This window comes from Mauremys reevesii, linkage group 22 (genome assembly GCF_016161935.1).
Source record: "Mauremys reevesii isolate NIE-2019 linkage group 22, ASM1616193v1, whole genome shotgun sequence".
In the NCBI taxonomy this organism is placed as follows: domain Eukaryota; kingdom Metazoa; phylum Chordata; order Testudines; family Geoemydidae; genus Mauremys; species Mauremys reevesii.
Genome location: NC_052644.1, coordinates 8006772 through 8024825, shown reverse-complemented (window position 1 = coordinate 8024825; position 18054 = coordinate 8006772). Strand labels below are relative to the sequence as shown.

Genomic DNA, 18054 nt, shown 5'->3' with positions numbered 1-18054 from the left:
CTGCAGCGCCCTCCTTTCCCATAGCAAGCAATGCTGGTTGGGTTTGCCATTTAAAAGAAGGGACTGTGTTTTTTGGGTGGATGTGCACAACATACCTCCCCCAACCCCTCCGCGTAGCTATTTGAGATGATCCCTTCGCCCCTTTCCCCACCGCGTGGCTATTCTCAGCCAAGTGCACCCAGCCCAGCATGAACGGGGTCCTTTTACTGTTCCCTTACAGAAAATCCCCTATTTCAACCAGGTGACCATGAATGATATCACTCTCCTGAGGCTAGCACAGAAAGATATAGACTAAATGTTTCTTAAATGTGAGTAGTATATGGCTCGATAGTATTCATCACTATGCATTTTTGACAGGTTTCCATGCCCCATTTAAGGCTTATGTCCCGCCTTCCCACTCCGTTTCCGTTGGCACCAAAGCTTGGCGCCATCAGCCATTTTGAAAAAAAAATTGTATGTGCTTGAATAGGGGAAGTGTTGTGCGTGTTTGTGCTTGCTTACATTTAGAGAAAAAGGTTTAAAGAATAGAATGAGAGCCTTTTAAAGATGAAAAAAGAAAGTTTGGGTAAGGGAAAGAAAGGTTATTTGGGGAGGTTGAGTAAGAGAGGATGGTAAAGGTCTAGTTTGGCAGATTATTAAAGAATAGAAAAAGATATTTGTTTTTAAAGGGCTAGTTTGAAAGAAGAAAAGAGAGATGATGGTAAAGGCCTAGTTTGGTATGCTATTAAAGAATAGAAAATTTTGAGATAAATGTAAAAGGTGTATTAACCATCAGGCTCGGTTAAGAAAAAAGCTTTAAAATATTAAAAACTAGGTTTAAAAAAGAAATTTACTAAGGCAGAGCCTGTTTAGTAAGCACATGGCCAAAAACTATAAAGGGAGGCTAAGAAAAACATATTTATTAAATACCAGGGTAGGCTAAGAAAAGAGATTTAAAAATATTGAAAACTAGGTTTAAAAAATAAATTTACTAAGGCAAAGCCTGTTCAGTAAGCACATGGTAAAAACTATAAAGGGTAGCTACGAAGAATTCATTTAAACTATTAACTATCAGGCTAGGTGAAGACAAGAGCATTTAAAAACATTAAATAATATTAAAAACTAGGTTTAAGAAAAACACACATGGCCAAAAAAGGAAATTTACAAAGGCAGAGTCTGTTTAGTAAGGACATGGTAAAAAAGTGAATAGAAAAGCATTTAAATACCAGTGTAGGTTAAGAAAAAAGAACCAGGCAAGAAAAGGGAAAAGAAAGCCCCCTTTGCAAAGGGCAAAGATAGAGAGCACATGGTTGAATCAGAGACAGAGAGACTTTTTACCTTTCCAGTTTTTTTGTAGAATGAGGCAACTTTCCAGTTTTAGACCCTCTCAGACTTATCACTGCCTTTGGATTGGCTCAATCAGAGTTTTTTCTACAGCAGCGTGATAGAATTCGTTTTCCTGAACCAATCCTATAGTCCCAAGATTTTAAACAAGAGCCAATTCCCTTCTCTCCTCCCTCCCCATCCTTTCTTCCCCTCCCTTTTAGCTGTTTTATTCTTATCTAAAAAAAACAGACCCCCAGCCTTTTTTCCCACCATGTAGCCCATTTTACATAGGGGTTTTCATAAAAGTTAAAACCATAAGCTTTTAGTAACAAACAAATTTAAAAAGTTTTCCCCTAGGTTTTAGACTAACGTGGGTTTTTTTTTTAGTAAAAACAATGTGAAGCTGCAGCAAAGCTCCTGTTAGCAAAACAGAGTCAGTGGATTACAGAGAAGGAGTTTGCTTCTTCACCTGCTTTTTAACAAACACAAGTAAAAGTTACATTAAGTTTTGCAAAGGAATAAAGCTCTGCTTTATAATTACTTGAAAAGACAAACCTATCTGAAGACACATCCCTTTTGCATGTGTTTCAATTAAAAAAAAGCATGCAAAAGCACCCCAGGTCTAAACCCACAAATCCTTACTAAGAAAATGGTTTTCCCCAAGATTTTTAGTGGGAACAACTTGAAACAGCCTTTGGAAGGTAGTGGATTAGAAAAGAAGACCCCTTTGAAAAACAAGGCTATCTGAAGATACAATTTTTCATTTAGCCCCTTTTTGCATATGTGTTTCAATAAATAAATAGTATGCAGAAACATCCCAGGGTTAAAAACACCGAGAACCTGTCTATAAAAGTAATGAATAGTGATAAAAAAAGTTTCCTCCTATGCTTTAGACTAACATTGGTCCTTTTTTTAGTAAGAACATTTTGAAGCAGCATGCTTTTTCAACAAAAACAAAATCTGTGAGTCAGTGGATCAGAGATAAGAAGGCCAGAACATAACAAGAAAACCCTAGGCCTGCTTTTAAAACAAAATTATACCAAATACTTGTTGAAATAAACATTTTCTTTTGTTATGTGAAGAAGACACTGCTTTGTAACTAATCTTATTCACAAGGTAAAATAAAAAAAGAAATTACCTCAGGGTTAAAACCACAGCCAGTTAGTTTATAAAAGTAATTTGTTAACAAATAGAGGTGAAAGTTTTGCAAAGGAATAAAGTTCTGCTTTATAATTACCTGAAAAGACAAATCTATTTGAAGACACATCCCTTTTGCATGTGTTTCAATAAAAAAAGCATGCAAAAGCACCCCAGGTCTAAACCCACAAACCCTTACTAAGAAAAAGTTTTTTTCCCAAGGTTTTTAGTGAGAACAACTTGAAACAGCCTTTTGAAGGTAGTGGATTCGAAAAGAAGACCATTTTGAAGAACAAGGCTATCTGAAGACACAATCCTTTGGCATAGGTGTTTCAATAAAATGTGAGTCTGCAGAAGCAACCCAGGGTTAAAAACACAGAAATCCTGTTTATAAAAGTAATGTACAGTGATAAAAAAAGTGTTCCCCCTATGTTTTAGACTAGCACTGGTAATTTTTTAATAAGGACAGTATGCAACAGCAGGCTTTTGCAGCAAAGCCGCTATTAGCAAAAACACCCCCTGTAAGCCAGTGGATCAGAGATAAGAAGGCTGCTTCTTTGCCTGCATTTTAACAAATACAAGTGAAAGTTATATTAAGTTTTGTAAAGGAATAAACACTTTAACAGACAACCCTATATGAAGACAGAGCTCTTTATTTAACATTTTTACATGTGTGTTTCAATTAAAAAAAAAAGAGATGCAGAAAACACCCCAGAGTGAAAAAACCTTAATAACAGCTAGTTTATATGCCCCTTATTCTGTAATCCAGTGGATTAGAGAGAAGTTTATTTTCCTCCCCACTTTTTAACATATCCCTGCAAAAGTTATATTAAGCTTTCATTTTCTTAGGACTTTTAGATTTAAGTATGAATTTTTCTGTTGCATTATTAGAACGTCTTTGTTTTAAAATGTTTGTAACCCGTGTGCTGAGACACAGGGTACAAGCTCCTGTGTTTGTTTTGGGTCCATAGATTTTATGAAACTAATACAATGCAGGCTGGAGCTCTATTAAATAGGCTAGCCAGTGATCCATGTACTATAGTCTGCCTTAGCAAGGCTCTCGGGGTGACTCCTTCAGTTTGTTTTTTTACACAGTCTTCTTTCCTAACTTTTTAAACACTGTTAAAGTTTTAACAAATGGTGAGACTGCATTGAAAGATACTTTGTGAAAGTTATAACAAGTAGTTTATTCCATTTACTGATTGTAAATGACAAAAAACGTCGCTTTGTGACTGCATGAAGCTTAGAGATAGCCTATCTGAAGAACACCCTCCTCTCCCCCCTCCCCCCGTTTTTTTTCTTCTTTTTATTGTTTTTTAAAATCTAAACCATGGACAAACAAATTTTTAAAAAAGCCCCAGAGATCAGACCATGCGGGTAAGGGAGCTGTTCTGAGTTTTAGGGGGCATGTTAATGACTCTTTTAGTGAAACCGTTTTGTAGGCAGCCATTCTGTGTTAGTTGTTATGCTTTAGCATGGGCGAGCGTTTGTCATTCGGAAGCACTTTTCCACTTTATGAGGTATTATCTCCCCCACCCTACGGCCTATCAGAAATATTAACAAAAACAAGCTTAAAGATACTTTGTAGCAATGCCTGCAAAGCAACGATTACAATTTTGTTGATGGTTATCTTGTCTAAGCCCCTAGAGAATATATTTTTGTAAAACACTTTTATGCAAACTGTAACCCTAGATGATGTACAGCATTAAATAATATGAAACAGTAGATGAGAGACCTGAGACATTGTTGAAATCAGAGGGGCCACGATTAAGTCCTAATGCAGAGGGCCTGGGGTGGAAAATGAAAAGGTACAGCCAAAGTGGAAGATGGTATGATTTAAGAAGGGTTCTGGGGCTGCTTTGCAAGATTTCATAGGGAGCCTATAACCCTCATGCGCAAGCGCCAGGGCTGGGTGAGGTGGATGGGCCTGTGTTAGAGGAACAGGCCTATCACATACCTCTTGTTGTTGTTGACAAACTGTAACCTAACTACGCATATACTACGGGGGCAACCTACCACCCTTTTGACAAACCCCACACTCCTTGAACTCCATAAAAACACGCTTCACACAGTTATTTTCAACTGACATTTTATTTTACAACACACCCTGTTTTGTTCCCAAAACACGCTGAAGGAAGAAGGCATTCAACATTTTGCATTAAACATTTATCTGTCGGTTTGATCATTTCATCTAAAACGCTATTTGGGTCCTCGGCCTCTGTCACTTTGTCCACCAATTCTGCCCCTAGAGCTAAATGTTCCTGGGTTAAACAGAGGCATTGCAGCGTGTATCCCAGTGTGATGATGATATTTAACACACTCTCCATACACAAACTACCGCTAATTTCTTTAATTTTACAGTTGACATCATCTAAAGACCAGTACACGCAGGCATAATGCCTCTGACCGGGGGCATCTTTGGCGCACCCAGGACAATCCTCATTTTGTTTCTCTCAGGCAGTGCTTGATGATTCCGTGCACAACCGCTCACACAATTACACGCATCACGGTTTTACAGTTATGAACTCGCACAGGCTTATTACCAAATTTCTCCCTCAACTTTAGATAGTACAGGCCTATAGAATAAGCATCCCCCGCTGTTTCGGCATTCTGTGGAACATCTGGTTTTGGGTCTGGCAAAAACAGATCAGGCCCAATCTACTTGGCCCTTCGGAGCTGTCATTGTCCAGAACCTCCAAGTCCTCTGAAGAACCATCGCTCAGCTGCTAAAATATTTACAGTAAGAAATACGTGTAAGGCATCTTTGTACTTTTTCATAACATGATTTTAAAACCTTTTATGCCATGTATCAAGAGACCCCTTCTGCATGCAGCTTTTAAAAACAACAAACAACAGCAAATGAAATATGTCTCTGTGCAGGCTTGATCCAAAAGGCTCTAGCCAGCCGAGCATCGGTCCCTGCCAAACCAGCCCTTGAACGTTCTTACACACAACGTACCTGTGCCTCATCTCCGTACAGACTTTTGTTTGATTCGTTTGGCTTCTCCTGGCTGGGATCCGGAGTCTCAAACAAATGATGGCCCAGCGGTCTGGCCTTATGTTTCTCCACCACGTCGTTCTTGTGGGTACAGGCAGCGTTAGCTATCCCTGTCTCCCCGCTCCTATGACCCATCTCAAACACTGTTTGCCACAATGGCATGTTTGTTTCTTCAGGTCCCATAGCAGCGACCGTATAATGTCTCTTCATGAGAAGCTTGACTGTTGGTGTTGGCCAGGGCCTTCTAGGTGCAGCCATCTTTAATCATCAGACCCATTTAAATAGAAGCTCCTCCTTACTTAGGGAAGGAAAGCGATGGCAGCCCTAAACTATTGGCTACGAGTATCCTGCAGCCTCCCTCTTTATAGCCCCTCTTTATAGTTTTGACCATGTGCTTTCCTTTAGTAAATTCCCTTTTTAAACCTAATTTTCAATATTTTTAAATGTTCTTTTCTTAGCCTACCCTGGTATTTAATAGTTTAAATATGTTTTTCTTAGCCTCCCTTTATAGTTTTTGGCCATGTGCTTACTAAACAGGCTCTGCCTTAGTTCATTTCTTTTTTAAACCTAGTTTTTTATATTTTTAAAAGCTTTTTTCTTAACCGAGCCTGATAGTTAATACACCTTTTACATTTATCTCAAAATGTTCTATTCTTTAATAGCATACCAAACTAGGCTTTTACCATCATCTCTCTTTTCTTCTTTTAAACTAGCCCTTTAAAACAAATATCTCTTTCTATTCTTTAATAACCTGCCAAACTAGATCTTTACCATCCTCTCTCCTTACTCAACCTCCCCAAATGACTTTTCCTTCCTTTTTCCACTAAATCTTACCCAAACTTTCTTTTTTCATCTTTGAAAGGCTCTCATTCTATTCTTTAAACCTTTTTTTTTCTAAATGTAAGCAAACACAAACACACACAATACTTCCCCTATTCAAACACACATAATTTTTTTTTTCAAAATGGCTGATGGTGCCAAGCTTTGGTGCCAACGGAAACGGAGTGGGAAGGCGGGACATAAGCCTTAAATGGAGCATGGAAACCCGTCAATAGTGCATGGTGATGAATACTATTGAGTTGTATACTACTAATGCAACCAAAACTCAGGACCATTCGCTGCCATGCTTTGTGCTGCAGTGATTCCAGACTACTTGCTACTAGTTTGGTGTAGTAAAGTGTCCTACCGTGGAGGATGAAATAAGGCAGTCCTCCCCAGAAACCTTCTGCAAAGGCTTTCAGAGTACCTCCAGGACAGCTTCATGGAGATGTCCCTGGAAGATTCCCACTCCATCCCCAGACACGTTAACAGACTTTTCCAGTAGCTGTACTGGCCACAAATGCATCCCAAGTCTTCAGGGAAAATCAAACATCAAACACTATTGCTTTTAACCCCTGTACTATAGTTGCAAACGTGCACTCACCAGAGGTGCCTTCTCTGCCTTCAGAGTTGGGGATCCCGCCTTGGGAGGGTATTGGCTCCAGGGCGATGAAAAGGTCCTGGCTGCTGAGGAGAATGGATTCACTGCTTGCCTGTTGTGCATTCTCTTCCTCCTCCACAAAATCCTCCTCCGTGTTGTGTGAGACCTCCCCCTTGCAGGTGTTCACGGTCAGAGTGGGGTAGTGGTAGGGTCCCCCCCTAGAATACCATGCAGTTGATCATAGAAAATGTGTGTATGGGGCTCTGACCCAGAGTGACTGTTTGCCTCCTCTGTATTTTGGTAGGCTTGCCTGAGCTCCTTGACTTTCATGCAGAACTGCTGTGTGTCCCTGTTGTAGCCTCTCTCCATCATACCCTGTGTGATTTTGGCATATATTAGAATTTCTTCTTTATGATCAAAGTTCTGCCTGCACAGATTCTTCTCCCCATACAGCAATCAGATCCAGTGTCTCCCATTTGCTCCATGCTGGAGCTCATTTGCCATTCCGGGGGGACTGCATGATCACCTGTGCTGCTGAGCTCATCACGCTGACCAAACAGGAAATGAAATTCAAAAGTTCCTGGGGCTTTTCCTGTGTACATGGCTAGAGCATTGGAATTGAAAAAGTGCTGTCCCGAGAGGTCACATTGGAGCACTCTGGGATACTCCCGGAGGCCAATAATGTCGATTTGACCCAGCAAGGTCGATTTTAGCGCCACTCCCCTCACTGGGGAAGCATACAGAAGTCGATTTTAAGAACCAATGGGGGGAGGGATAGCTCAGTGGTTTGAGCATTGGCTTGCTAAACCCAGGGCTGTGAGTTCAATCCTTGAGGGGGCCATTTGGGGATTGGTCCTGCTGTGAGCAGGGGGCTGGACTAGATGATCTCCTGAGGTCCCTTCTAACCCTAATAATTTATGATTCTAACCTTTTAGGTTGATGGAACGGGGTTGCTTGTGTAGACGTATTCATTATAAAATCGACTTAACGTGGCTAATTTCGACCTAACTCTGTAGTGTAGACCAGGGCTAAGACTACAGCTACACTAGAGAGTTTATAGCGGTGGAGCTGCAGCGATGCAGTGGTGCTGCTGTAAGCTCTCTAATGTAACCACTCTGAGCTGACAGGAGAGCTCTCCAGTCGGCTTAACTACTCCAGCCCCGTGAGCAGCGGTAGCTGTTTGTGGAAGAGCTTCTTCTGCCCACATAGCACCGTCCACACTGGTGCCTAGGTCAGTGTAACATCGCTCGGGGGTGGCTTTTTCAGACCCCTGAGAGACATAAGTTATACTGCAGCAAGTGCTAGTGTAGACATTGCCTAAGCTAGTTTCATGTTTTTCAAGTTGCTCCTGCCTTTGGTTCTGTTGTTTGACTAATTCAGACTGGTTTGCTATTTGAATAGCTGGGGCTAGAGTTAAATCTCTCTTCAGTTGTAGCTGCTGTGAAAGGATTTTATCTGTTAACCCAGTAACCAGCTTGTTTGTGATATTTTCAAACTTTGCATTCCCAAAATCACAGTTTTCAGCCTATCTATGAGGAGCTCTTATAAAACATTCAAAACTTTCCCCTGGGTCTTGAGTTGTCCCGTGAAAACAAGCTTTTCCATAAGCCGCGTTTCTCTGAGATATAAAGTATGCATCAAACATAGCCAGAGCCCTTTCATAGTCACCTTTGTGGCTGTCTTCAGTAACATGAAAGGATTTAAAGATATGCTCTGCCAGCTTCCCGTAGCCGACACTAAAGAAGATACCCGCATCTCTCCAGTTTCTTTGTGCAGCTTGGCAGCAATGTGAAATCTTGTGAAATCGTGTTTCCAGTGTGTCCATGGTGAAGTTTGTGAAAGCAGAAGTTCTCTGGGGCACTGAAGAGTGGCCTGGTGACGAGATCCTGCAACGTTTGTAGCTTTGTTCTATTTCTGTTCTTAGTTTACTCCAGACACTGTCGTGTTCTTCTGTACCAGACATGGACTGGTCACAGACTTTGCTTTTACATACCACGATCCTTTAATGCTCTGCCAGATATGGCTGAGGTTAGCTTTAAAAAAGGTATTTTACATACATCACCACCTAGTGGCTGAGCAGTATAATGCAGTTTAGCACTCCATTACACAGCGTGTGTGGCTGTCACACTCCAGGTCGGAGGGAAGCCAGGCCTGAGGGGAGCAGGGTGTGGGGGTCCTTCAGAGGTGCAGGCAGTGTGAAAGCAGGTGGCTCGGTTTGGAAGGGCTGGTGCAGTGTCACTGGTTCTGATGTTGCTCACTAGGTCTTGTCTTTTGCCGGCTCCTTAAGGCTCTTCTGCACTGGAAACATTACAGTGGCACGGTGGCAGCTCTGCAGCTGTAGCACTTCTGTGTAGATGCTACCAATGCCGACAGAACGGGCAGGAGGGTCAATCCACCTCCCTGAGAGGCAGTAGATAGGTCACTGAAATACAACATGCAGCTGAGTCTTTTCTCTCAGTGCATCAAGAGATGTGAGGGGAGAGCTCACTCAGGTCACTGCTTACATCAGCCAGTGTTTGGAGATCCCCAAGGTGACCAGACATGGATACAGAGACTTACCTCATTTCTTTGCTTTCTTTCAGCTTCCATGACAGGATTCTCCATGGCAGGTAAATACAAACATAGGCAGAGGGTGCAGAGTCTGTCCATATGTGTGGGGTGCATGCTGCAGTGAGCAGCTATCTCATAAATTGGGGTGAGGAAGGGCAGAGTTAAGGTTATTTAATCTAGTTGTTCAAGTGTAGGACTGGAGACTTGGGTTCAAATCCTGCTTTCACCAGACTCACCCCATGGTCTCAGCCCATCATCTCCTCAGTTTCTCCACCAGTGAATTGTTAACAAGGTCGGCTGTCTGGCAGAGTGAGAAGAGCGCAGGACATCCTGGCTGTTGGATACCTGTGGAAATGCCCGAGCCATTCAGAATTTCAAGGGCTCACCCTTGCCCTGTAAGGCCGATTGAAATTTGGGCTCTGACAGCTCTTGGCTGAGCTGCATCAGTCTGGGTGAACCCAGATTTACCCTGGGGTATGATTTGCCCCAACAGATATTTTTGCCTTTTGTTTCAGCTCAGCTCTGGCTGTGGCTGGTGAGTGGCCCCACCCCTGCAAAGGGGAAGGGGAGATGCTGTGTACTGACACTGGGGGGCTGTGATGCTAGCTGGGGCCTGTGGGGATGGGGTACCAGGAGCTGTGCTGCTGAGGTGCCTTCACCACAGGAGGGTGCTTAGTTCAGCAGGGGGCCGGCCCTGTCTGTGTGTGGAATGTAGAGGAGCCGAGTCAGCCCCAGTCAGGGCCAATGGAGGCTTTGGGGGAGCAGAACTACAGCCCCACGAGGCTGCTGCTGTTGGCTCTGGTCAGACAGGGTCATTGGGGTGCAGACGGGGAGGGAGCCCAGGCAGGGGCAAAGGGCAGTTCAGTCTCCTGACCAGTTTTTCCTATTTGCCCCTTGGCTGGGAGCCGCTCAGACTGAGGGCTGGCCTGGCCTGCACACACCTGTCCTGTCATGGAGGGGAATTAACCCCAGCAGCTCATTTCACATTTTGGGCATCAGAGAGCTGCAGTGGCTGTGACTTCCACTCACTACCAGCTTGGACCCAGGGCCCCAGACGTGAAAGCCAAGTGCCTGTTCCCCCCACGCCAGCCACTACCCCTCCCTCAGCTGGGGACAAACAGGAACCGGTGCCCTCTGGGGAAAAGCCCCAGGTCTCCTTTCCCTAACGACGTACTGCATCAGCTCATCCCCCTCACACAGACTGTACTGCAGCCAGAGTCCCTTGGGGGGGAAAGACCCTGTGTCCCATTCTCCATCCCATGAGTCAGCCATTCCCCCATGCCTGGGGCTGGATCAGAACTGGTAACTCCAGAGATGAACCCACCAGTGTCCTAGTCTCAGCCCCCCTGAGCCAGCTAGTCTGCCACACAGGGACTGAATGGAAGCCAGAGTAAATAATAGGGGAAAAGCCCCATATTCCTTTCCTCTAGCCCATCGCTGAGTGTTTATTCCCTTCGGGTGTTTGCAGACTCAGCCATCCCAGAACTAACTCAGCTCCGACTGGTGAACAGCCCAAGTCGCTGCGCTGGGAGAGTCGAGGTGCTTCACAACCAGCAGTGGGGAACCGTGTGTGATGACGGCTGGGACATAAAGGATGCCACAGTCGTATGCAAGCAGTTGGACTGTGGGACGGCGTTATCAGCCCCACGAGGGGCTCGATTTGGGCGAGGGTCAGACCGTGTCTGGCTGGATGAGGTCAACTGCGCAGGGACAGAAGCTGCCCTCACCAATTGTGAGATTCGGCCTTGGGGACAGAATGACTGTACCCACAAAGAAGATGCCGGAGTTGTGTGCTCAGGTAACTTGCATCCATCACGTGACTGTGGGTGGTGCAGGGATCAGGCTGGGAAGGTTTCAGCACAGACCCAGCTCTCCGGTCTGAGTCAGCGCTGACCCCAGTGCCCCAGCACGGTGCTAAGGGCCTGTACTGCCAGTAGGGAGGTGTCAGTAGGGGGCGCTCTCCATTTGCAGTTGTGCTGGCCCCTAATGCCCTAGTGGGAGCGATAGCTCAGTGGTTTGAGTGTTGGCCTGCTAAACCCAGGGTTGTGACTTTAATCCTTGAGGGGGCCACTTAGGGATCTGGGGCAAAAAATCAGTACTTGGTCCTGCTAGTGAAGGCAAGGGGCTAAACTCAATGACTTTTCAGGGTCCCTTCCAATTCTATGAGATGAGTATATCTCCATATATTATATTAGTGAGGTGCCATGGACCCCTAGCATGAGGAAGTCTTCTCCACGCCCGCTGGAGGGCATATCCCTGACTCCTTCGGCCACAGGCCACACAAGCCGTGTCCTCTAGGCCTTGTGGGGTGGGGAGTGACCTCTCTCCAGGTTGGCATAGGCACACTTCACCCCTCAGGCCTCCGAGCGTCCCCCTGCAGCACCCAGTCCGTGTCCCGCTGGGCATTCACAGCAGTCACAGATCTGCTGCTCCCAAAGGAACAGGGTCCCAAGGTGACCAGCTCCACCTCTCATCTCTGCCCCAATCAACACACAGCTCTAGATCCCTTCATAGTCACACCAAGGACAAGTGATTTCACAGAGTGTAGAGATTCGAGGGGTAGCAAGGAGAAGGGTTGGAAAGAAATGGTTCCATGGCCAATAAAATCATACCACGCTGACTAGAGCCTGGACTCATTGAACGAGATACTTTTCTGTCTGGTAGAGCAACGCTCACCCCACAGTCCTTCTAGGGTTTTACTCCAGGCTTGGCTGTGATCTCCTGTTCCTGAGACAAACGCTGTCAACCGCCTCCTGGGTGAAAGGGAGCTCTTGTCCCCTCTCCTCTTTCCTTGTGGGTACAGACCATTATCTCTTCCCAGAGGAGGTCTCTCTTCAGAGACTTGTGCTGAGGGTCCTTTGTCTTTGTAAATTCTCAGGTCCACACAGGGCCAAGACAGTGAATACAGCCTGTCTCCAGCCTGTCTGTGCTTTGTTCTATGTGCTGATTGGCTCAGCCGAAGGGATTGCCATGGCGCAGGTGACAAGCTTCACTTCAACACTTATGGAGCCTCATATTCTACACTTTACATCTCTCTTCAACTATGTCCCATAGAAATATCTTGCCCCCGTTAGGTCGACCAACGGGCTGCTGGCTCTTGGTAGAGAGCTCACATGCCACCTTTGGTGAGCTATTGTGCATATATCTCACTCAGGGGATCCCCGTATCACTCTAGGCATCCCTGTGCCCTCTGCCAGTTGGTGTCGACTTATCTCTGGGCCAGATTCCTCTATGGCACAATGGGAACCTGGGGAACTGCAGCTTCTACTGGTTGGATTTGGTGTCAATGGAGCCTGCAGCCGCTCACTCAGACTAAAAATCCAGGGGCAGTTTCTCAAGATTCCGGTTCCTAATCGCTGTGTTCCGGTGGATTTGTATTTCAGGGAATTAGTCCTGAAGTTGTAACTTCCCCAAGAGCTGGACACAGGAGATGCAATTCTTCCTCACTTCGTGCCCTACACACCCTACATATTCCCTGTCCTGTTTCTCAGCTGCCCTGTCCTTCCCCAGAAGTGGCTGCATGTCAGTGGGGGGAGTCTTCTTCTTTTGTGTATATCACAAGTCGATATCTATGTAACCCTATTGCCAGTGGCATCAGACGTGACCAGGGCTGGCATCAATAGCTTTCCAGCAATATAACACAGATCCGACTTGAGCATCCACCCAGTAACCAGGGACAATTACACACCATCCTCTGGGTGCTTCTACAAGGCAAAGCTTCCCCTCTTGCAAGCACAGAGTCTCAGTGCAGAAAAGAAACTTTTTAATAAAAGGATGGAAGCCTCCCAGCATTAACTTGGGAAAACGCAACAAACAGGATTTATAAACATAAAACCATGAGCAAAACACCTACCCGAGAGTATGTTGGGCAGTGTCTTTTGCCTCAGGTTCTAGAGTCCAGCAACCAAAAATTCCTTTAAGGTGCCCTCCCTTCTCCGTCCACCGCACCCCACTCACAGTGGTTGTCCTTGGTTAGCGAAGACTCAGAGTTCAGAGGTGCACCTGTGTGAGTTCAGCTCCCACCATGGGGGCGGGGAGGAGAGCGCCTGGATGATCTGCTGTCTGGGTGCTTGCTCTGGTGGCAGCTGCCCTGCCAGCCACTCACCACCCTGCTCACCCTCACCTTCTGCTGCCCCCGGCCTCTCCGCTGTGACCGCTGCAGGTCGCTCTCTTGAGGCTCCACCCAGCTCTCAGTGACTGTCAGCTCCTAGTGGGGAACCCTCAGTGCTGAAGCTGACTGGGCAGAAACACTGTCTCACAGCAGGTGATTTCAACTCTAGTGATCACTGGAACCAAAAAACCTCCTAATGGAGCCTTCATTAACTCTATCTTTGAAGAGTGGTGAGGGCAGATTAAACCATGCCTAGACCTCTTACACAGAGCCCACACCCCTCAGCAGGAACACCCATCTCCACCCCCTCTCACTCTTGATAGGAGTCTGGTGTCTGAGCCCCCTGGTTAGTGAGTTCAGTTCAGCTGTGGGTGACCCCCTCAGTCCGGGCAGGCTAAGCACAGTTCTGCTGCCCTTTACTCAGACAATCAGGACGACAACATTTCACTGCCCTGCATGCAAGTACTACAGCGATTTGTAACCCAGCACCAGCCAACACAGCTCTGTCTGCTGGATACCTAGGCAGAGTGGGTGTGTTCATGTAAACACAGTCTGGTCCAGAAGCCTTTGCTCCTCCCCAGCCCCAGCTCATCACTAGCTGTCAGGGGAGAGCTCATTCCCACCTTGCTCACCTCTAGCTTGTTCAGCCATCTGACTGTGCATCCTCAAGGTCCAGACTTCTAACGGGGCTCTGCTCCACCACGTGTGACTGTCTGTATTGCTGCCCCACAGGCACACTGAGAAGATCAGGCTCAGCCACGTTTCTGCATTGCAGCAGTGCCTCTGGCCAGTCCAGTCAGGGGCCCATTAAGCCTAGCCCAGGATCTGTGTCCCAGGTTGTAAATGGGCAAATACAAGTTAGGGCTTCTGAAAACCCATCAGCATGGCAGTCTCTCTATCCCAGAGTTGCTGCCCCTCTGTGAGGACTCAGCTGTCAGCCCAGCTCTGCCATCATTCATCTGAGACTGGTACTGGGCTGGCAGCACTAGACACAAGTGCAGCAATGGCTGCCACAAACGATGTTACCAAGTCAGTCGTGGCAAGTCTGGTGGAACTGCAGGGGCAGGTGTTTTGTTCAGGAGAGGGCCGATCTGCTTGTAGGAAATGTGCACTGCCTCTGCCAGCAGTGCGGGGGGTAATCTTTTAAAGTGCTTTAGTGGGAGCAGTAGGTCGGACTGGTGTCCAGTCTGCCTAGCTAGGTGAGAGCTGGCTGGGAGGGGAGTGGACAAACTTCAACATTGTCCATGTGATTAGCCTGGTCAGTGGTGGGGAGCCCTTGACAGGCAGTTGCTTTCTGCAGAGAGCAGTCAGACCCATCAGCAGGAGTTGCTACGTTCCCCAGAGACATGAGATCAGATGCACAGGAACCTCCCTGAGTGTTTATTCCCTTGGGTGTTTACAGATTCTGGCATCTCAGAAGTGGCTCAGATCCGACTGGTGAACGGTTGGAGTCGCTGCGCTGGGAGGGTCGAGGTGCTTCCCAACCAGCAGTGGGGAACCGTCTGTGATGACAACTGGGACTTACAGGATGCTGAAGTCGTGTGCAGGCAGCTGGGCTGTGGGACGGCGTTATCAGCCCCAGGAGGGGCTCGATTTGGGCCAGGGTCAGACCGTATCTGGCTGGATGAGGTTCACTGCGCAGGGACAGAAGTTGCCCTCTCCAATTGCAGGGCTCAGCCTTGGGGAGACAGTAACTGTAACCATGGAGAAGACGCTGGTGTTGTGTGCTCAGGTAACTTATTTCCATCATGTCACTGTGGGTGGTGCTGGGATCAGGCTGGGAAGCTTTCAGCACAGACCCAGCTCTCCTGTCTGAGTCAGCGCTGATCCAGCATGGTGCTATGGGCCTGTGTTGCAGGTAGGGGTGTGTGAGTTGGGGTTGCTCTCCGTTTTCAGTTGTGCTGGCCCTAATGCCTCAGTGCGGCGCCATGGGCCCCTAGCACAAGAAAGCTTTGTCTGTGCCCGCTGGAGGGCAGCTCCCCAACTCCCTCAGCCACAGGCCACAGAAGCCGTGCCCTCTAGGCCTTGGGGAGAGGGTGACCTCTCTCCAGGCTGGCAATAGGCACAATTCACCCCTCAGCTGTGGTGTGTACTTGTCCCAGGTTATTGGGTGGATGCTCAAGCTGGATCTGTGTTACATTGCTGGAAAGCAAACCCTAGATATTAAACCTGGCCCTGGTCATGTCCGACGCCACTGGCAGTAGGGTTACATAGATATTGACTTGTGATATACACAAAAGAAGAAGACTCCCCCCACTGACATGCAGCCACTTCTGGGGTAGTACTTGTCCCAGGTTATTGGGTGGATGCTCAAGCTGGATCTGTGTTACATTAGGGCAATAGGCACACTTCACCCCTCCGAGCGTCCCCCTGCAGCACCCAGTCCCTGTCCTGCTGGGCATTCACAGCAGACACAGATCTGCTGCTCCCAAAGGAACAGGGTCCCAAGGTAACCAGCTCCACCTCCCATCTCTGCCCCAATCAGCACACAACCCTAGATCCCTTCATAGTCACACCAAGGACAAGTGATTTCACAGAGTGTAGAGATTCGAGCGGTAGCAAGGAGAAGGGTTGGAAAGAAATGGTTCCATGGCCAATAAAATCATACCACGCTGACTAGAGCCTGGACTCATTGAACGAGATACTTTTCTGTCTGGTAGAGCAACGCTCACCCCACAGTCCTTGCAGGGTTTTACTCCAGGCTTGGCTGTGATCTCCTGTTCCTGAGACAAACGCTGTCAGCCGCCTCCTGGGTGAAAGGGAGCTCTTGTCCCCTCTCCTCTTTCTTTGTAGGTACCGACCATTGTCTCTTCCAGAGGAGGTCTCTCTTCGGAGACTTGTGCTGAGGGTCCTTTGTCTTTGCAATTCTGAGACAGTGGGGCCCAGACATTGAATACAGCCTGTCTCCACGGCTGTGCTTTGTTCTATGTGCTGATTGGCTCAGCTGAAGGGATTGCCATGGCGCAGGTGACAAGTTTCACTTCAACACTTCTGGAGCCTCATATTCTACATTTTACATCTCTCTTCAACTATGTCCCATACAAACATCTTGCCCCCATTAGGTCGACCAGCAGGCTCCTGGCTCTTGGTAGACAGGGGCGGCTCCAGGCACCAGTGCAGGAAGTGCTTGCCTGAGGCAGGAAGCCACGGGGGATGGCCTACCAGTCACTCTGAGGGTGGCATGCCTGCAGGAGGTCCGCCAGTCCTGCGGCTGTGGCGGCAATTTGGCGGTGGGGACACCAAAGGCGCGGCACCAGTAGGTCTCCTGCAGGTGCACCGCTGAAAGCTGCCTGACTGCCGTGCTTGGGGCGGCAAAAAACACAGAGCTGCCACTGTTGGTAAAGAGCTCACATACCACCTTTGGTGAGCTACTGTGCCTCTGCAGCACATTGGGGACCTGGGGAACTGCAGCTTCCACTGGTTGGATTTGGTGTCAACGGAGCCTGCAGCCGCTCACTCAAACTAAAAATCCAGGGCCAATTTCTCAAGAGTCTGGTTCCTAATCACCGTGTTCCAGTGGATTTGCATTTCAGGGAATTAGTCCTGAAGTTGTAACTTCACCAAGAGCAGGACACAGGAGATGCATTTCTTCCTCACTTCCTGTCCTACACAGCCTACATATTTCCCTGTCCTGTTTCTCAGCTTCCCTGTCCTACCCCAGAAGTGGCTGCATGTCAGTGGGTGGAGTCTTCTTCTCTTGTGTATGTCACAAGTTGATATCTATGTAATCCTTCTGCACGTGGCGTCGGAAGCGACCAGGGCCAGATTCAATATCTAGGGGTTCCTTTCCAGCAATACAACACAAATCTGGCTTGAGCACCCACCCAGTAACCTGGGACAATTACACACAACCCCCTGCGTGCTTCTATGAGACAAAGCTTCCCCTCTTGAAGCAGAGAGTCTCAGTGCAGAAAAGAAACTTTTTTTAATAAAAGGAGGGAAGCCCCCCGGCATTAACTGGGAAAATGTCACAAACAGGATTTATAAACATAAAACCATGAGCAAAACACCATCCCCAGAGTACGTTGGGCAGAGTCTTTTGCCTCAGGTTCTTGTGTCCAGCAACCAAAAGTTCCTTTAAGTTGCCCCTCCCTTCTCCCTCCACCGCACAGTGAAGACCCTGAGTTCAGAGGTGCACCTGTGTGAGTTCAGCTCCCACCATGGGGGCGGGGAGGAGAGCGTCTGGCTGATCTGCTGTCTGGGTGCTTGCTCTGGTGGCAGCTGCCCTGCCAGCCACTCACCACTCTGCTCGCCCTCACCTTCTGCTGCCCCCGGCCTCTCTATTGTGACTTCTGCAGGTCGCGCTCTTGAGGCTCCACCCAGCTCTCAGTGACTGTCAGCTCCTAGTGGGGAAACCTCACCATAGGCGGCAGGTTTGTATAATTTTTGGTGGGGCCCAAAATGGTGGTGCCCCCCCGCTCCCGCCCTGTAAGCCGATATAAAATGAAGCTACAACGTGTCAGTGCCACAAGATTACAAGGGTCAATTAAAAGTGGAAAGTCACTAGCAGCACTTGCCTACTTCAATATACAG

General features: G+C 47.3%; 1 protein-coding gene across 4 annotated transcripts in view; it reads left to right on the top strand.

Moving 5' to 3' along the window:
• LOC120388091 (deleted in malignant brain tumors 1 protein-like) overlaps nucleotides 1-18054 on the top strand; it is a 55774-nt gene that overhangs the window by 7412 nt on the left and 30308 nt on the right. For 3 of the 4 annotated variants that reach the window (XM_039509666.1, XM_039509664.1, XM_039509663.1), the window contains exons 2-4: nucleotides 9443-9469; nucleotides 10879-11208; nucleotides 14924-15253. In XM_039509666.1, the coding sequence (XP_039365600.1) occupies nucleotides 9443-9469; nucleotides 10879-11208; nucleotides 14924-15253 (687 nt within the window). The remainder of the gene's footprint in view (nucleotides 1-9442; nucleotides 9470-10878; nucleotides 11209-14923; nucleotides 15254-18054) is intronic. The other variant, XM_039509665.1, reaches the window with a different exon arrangement.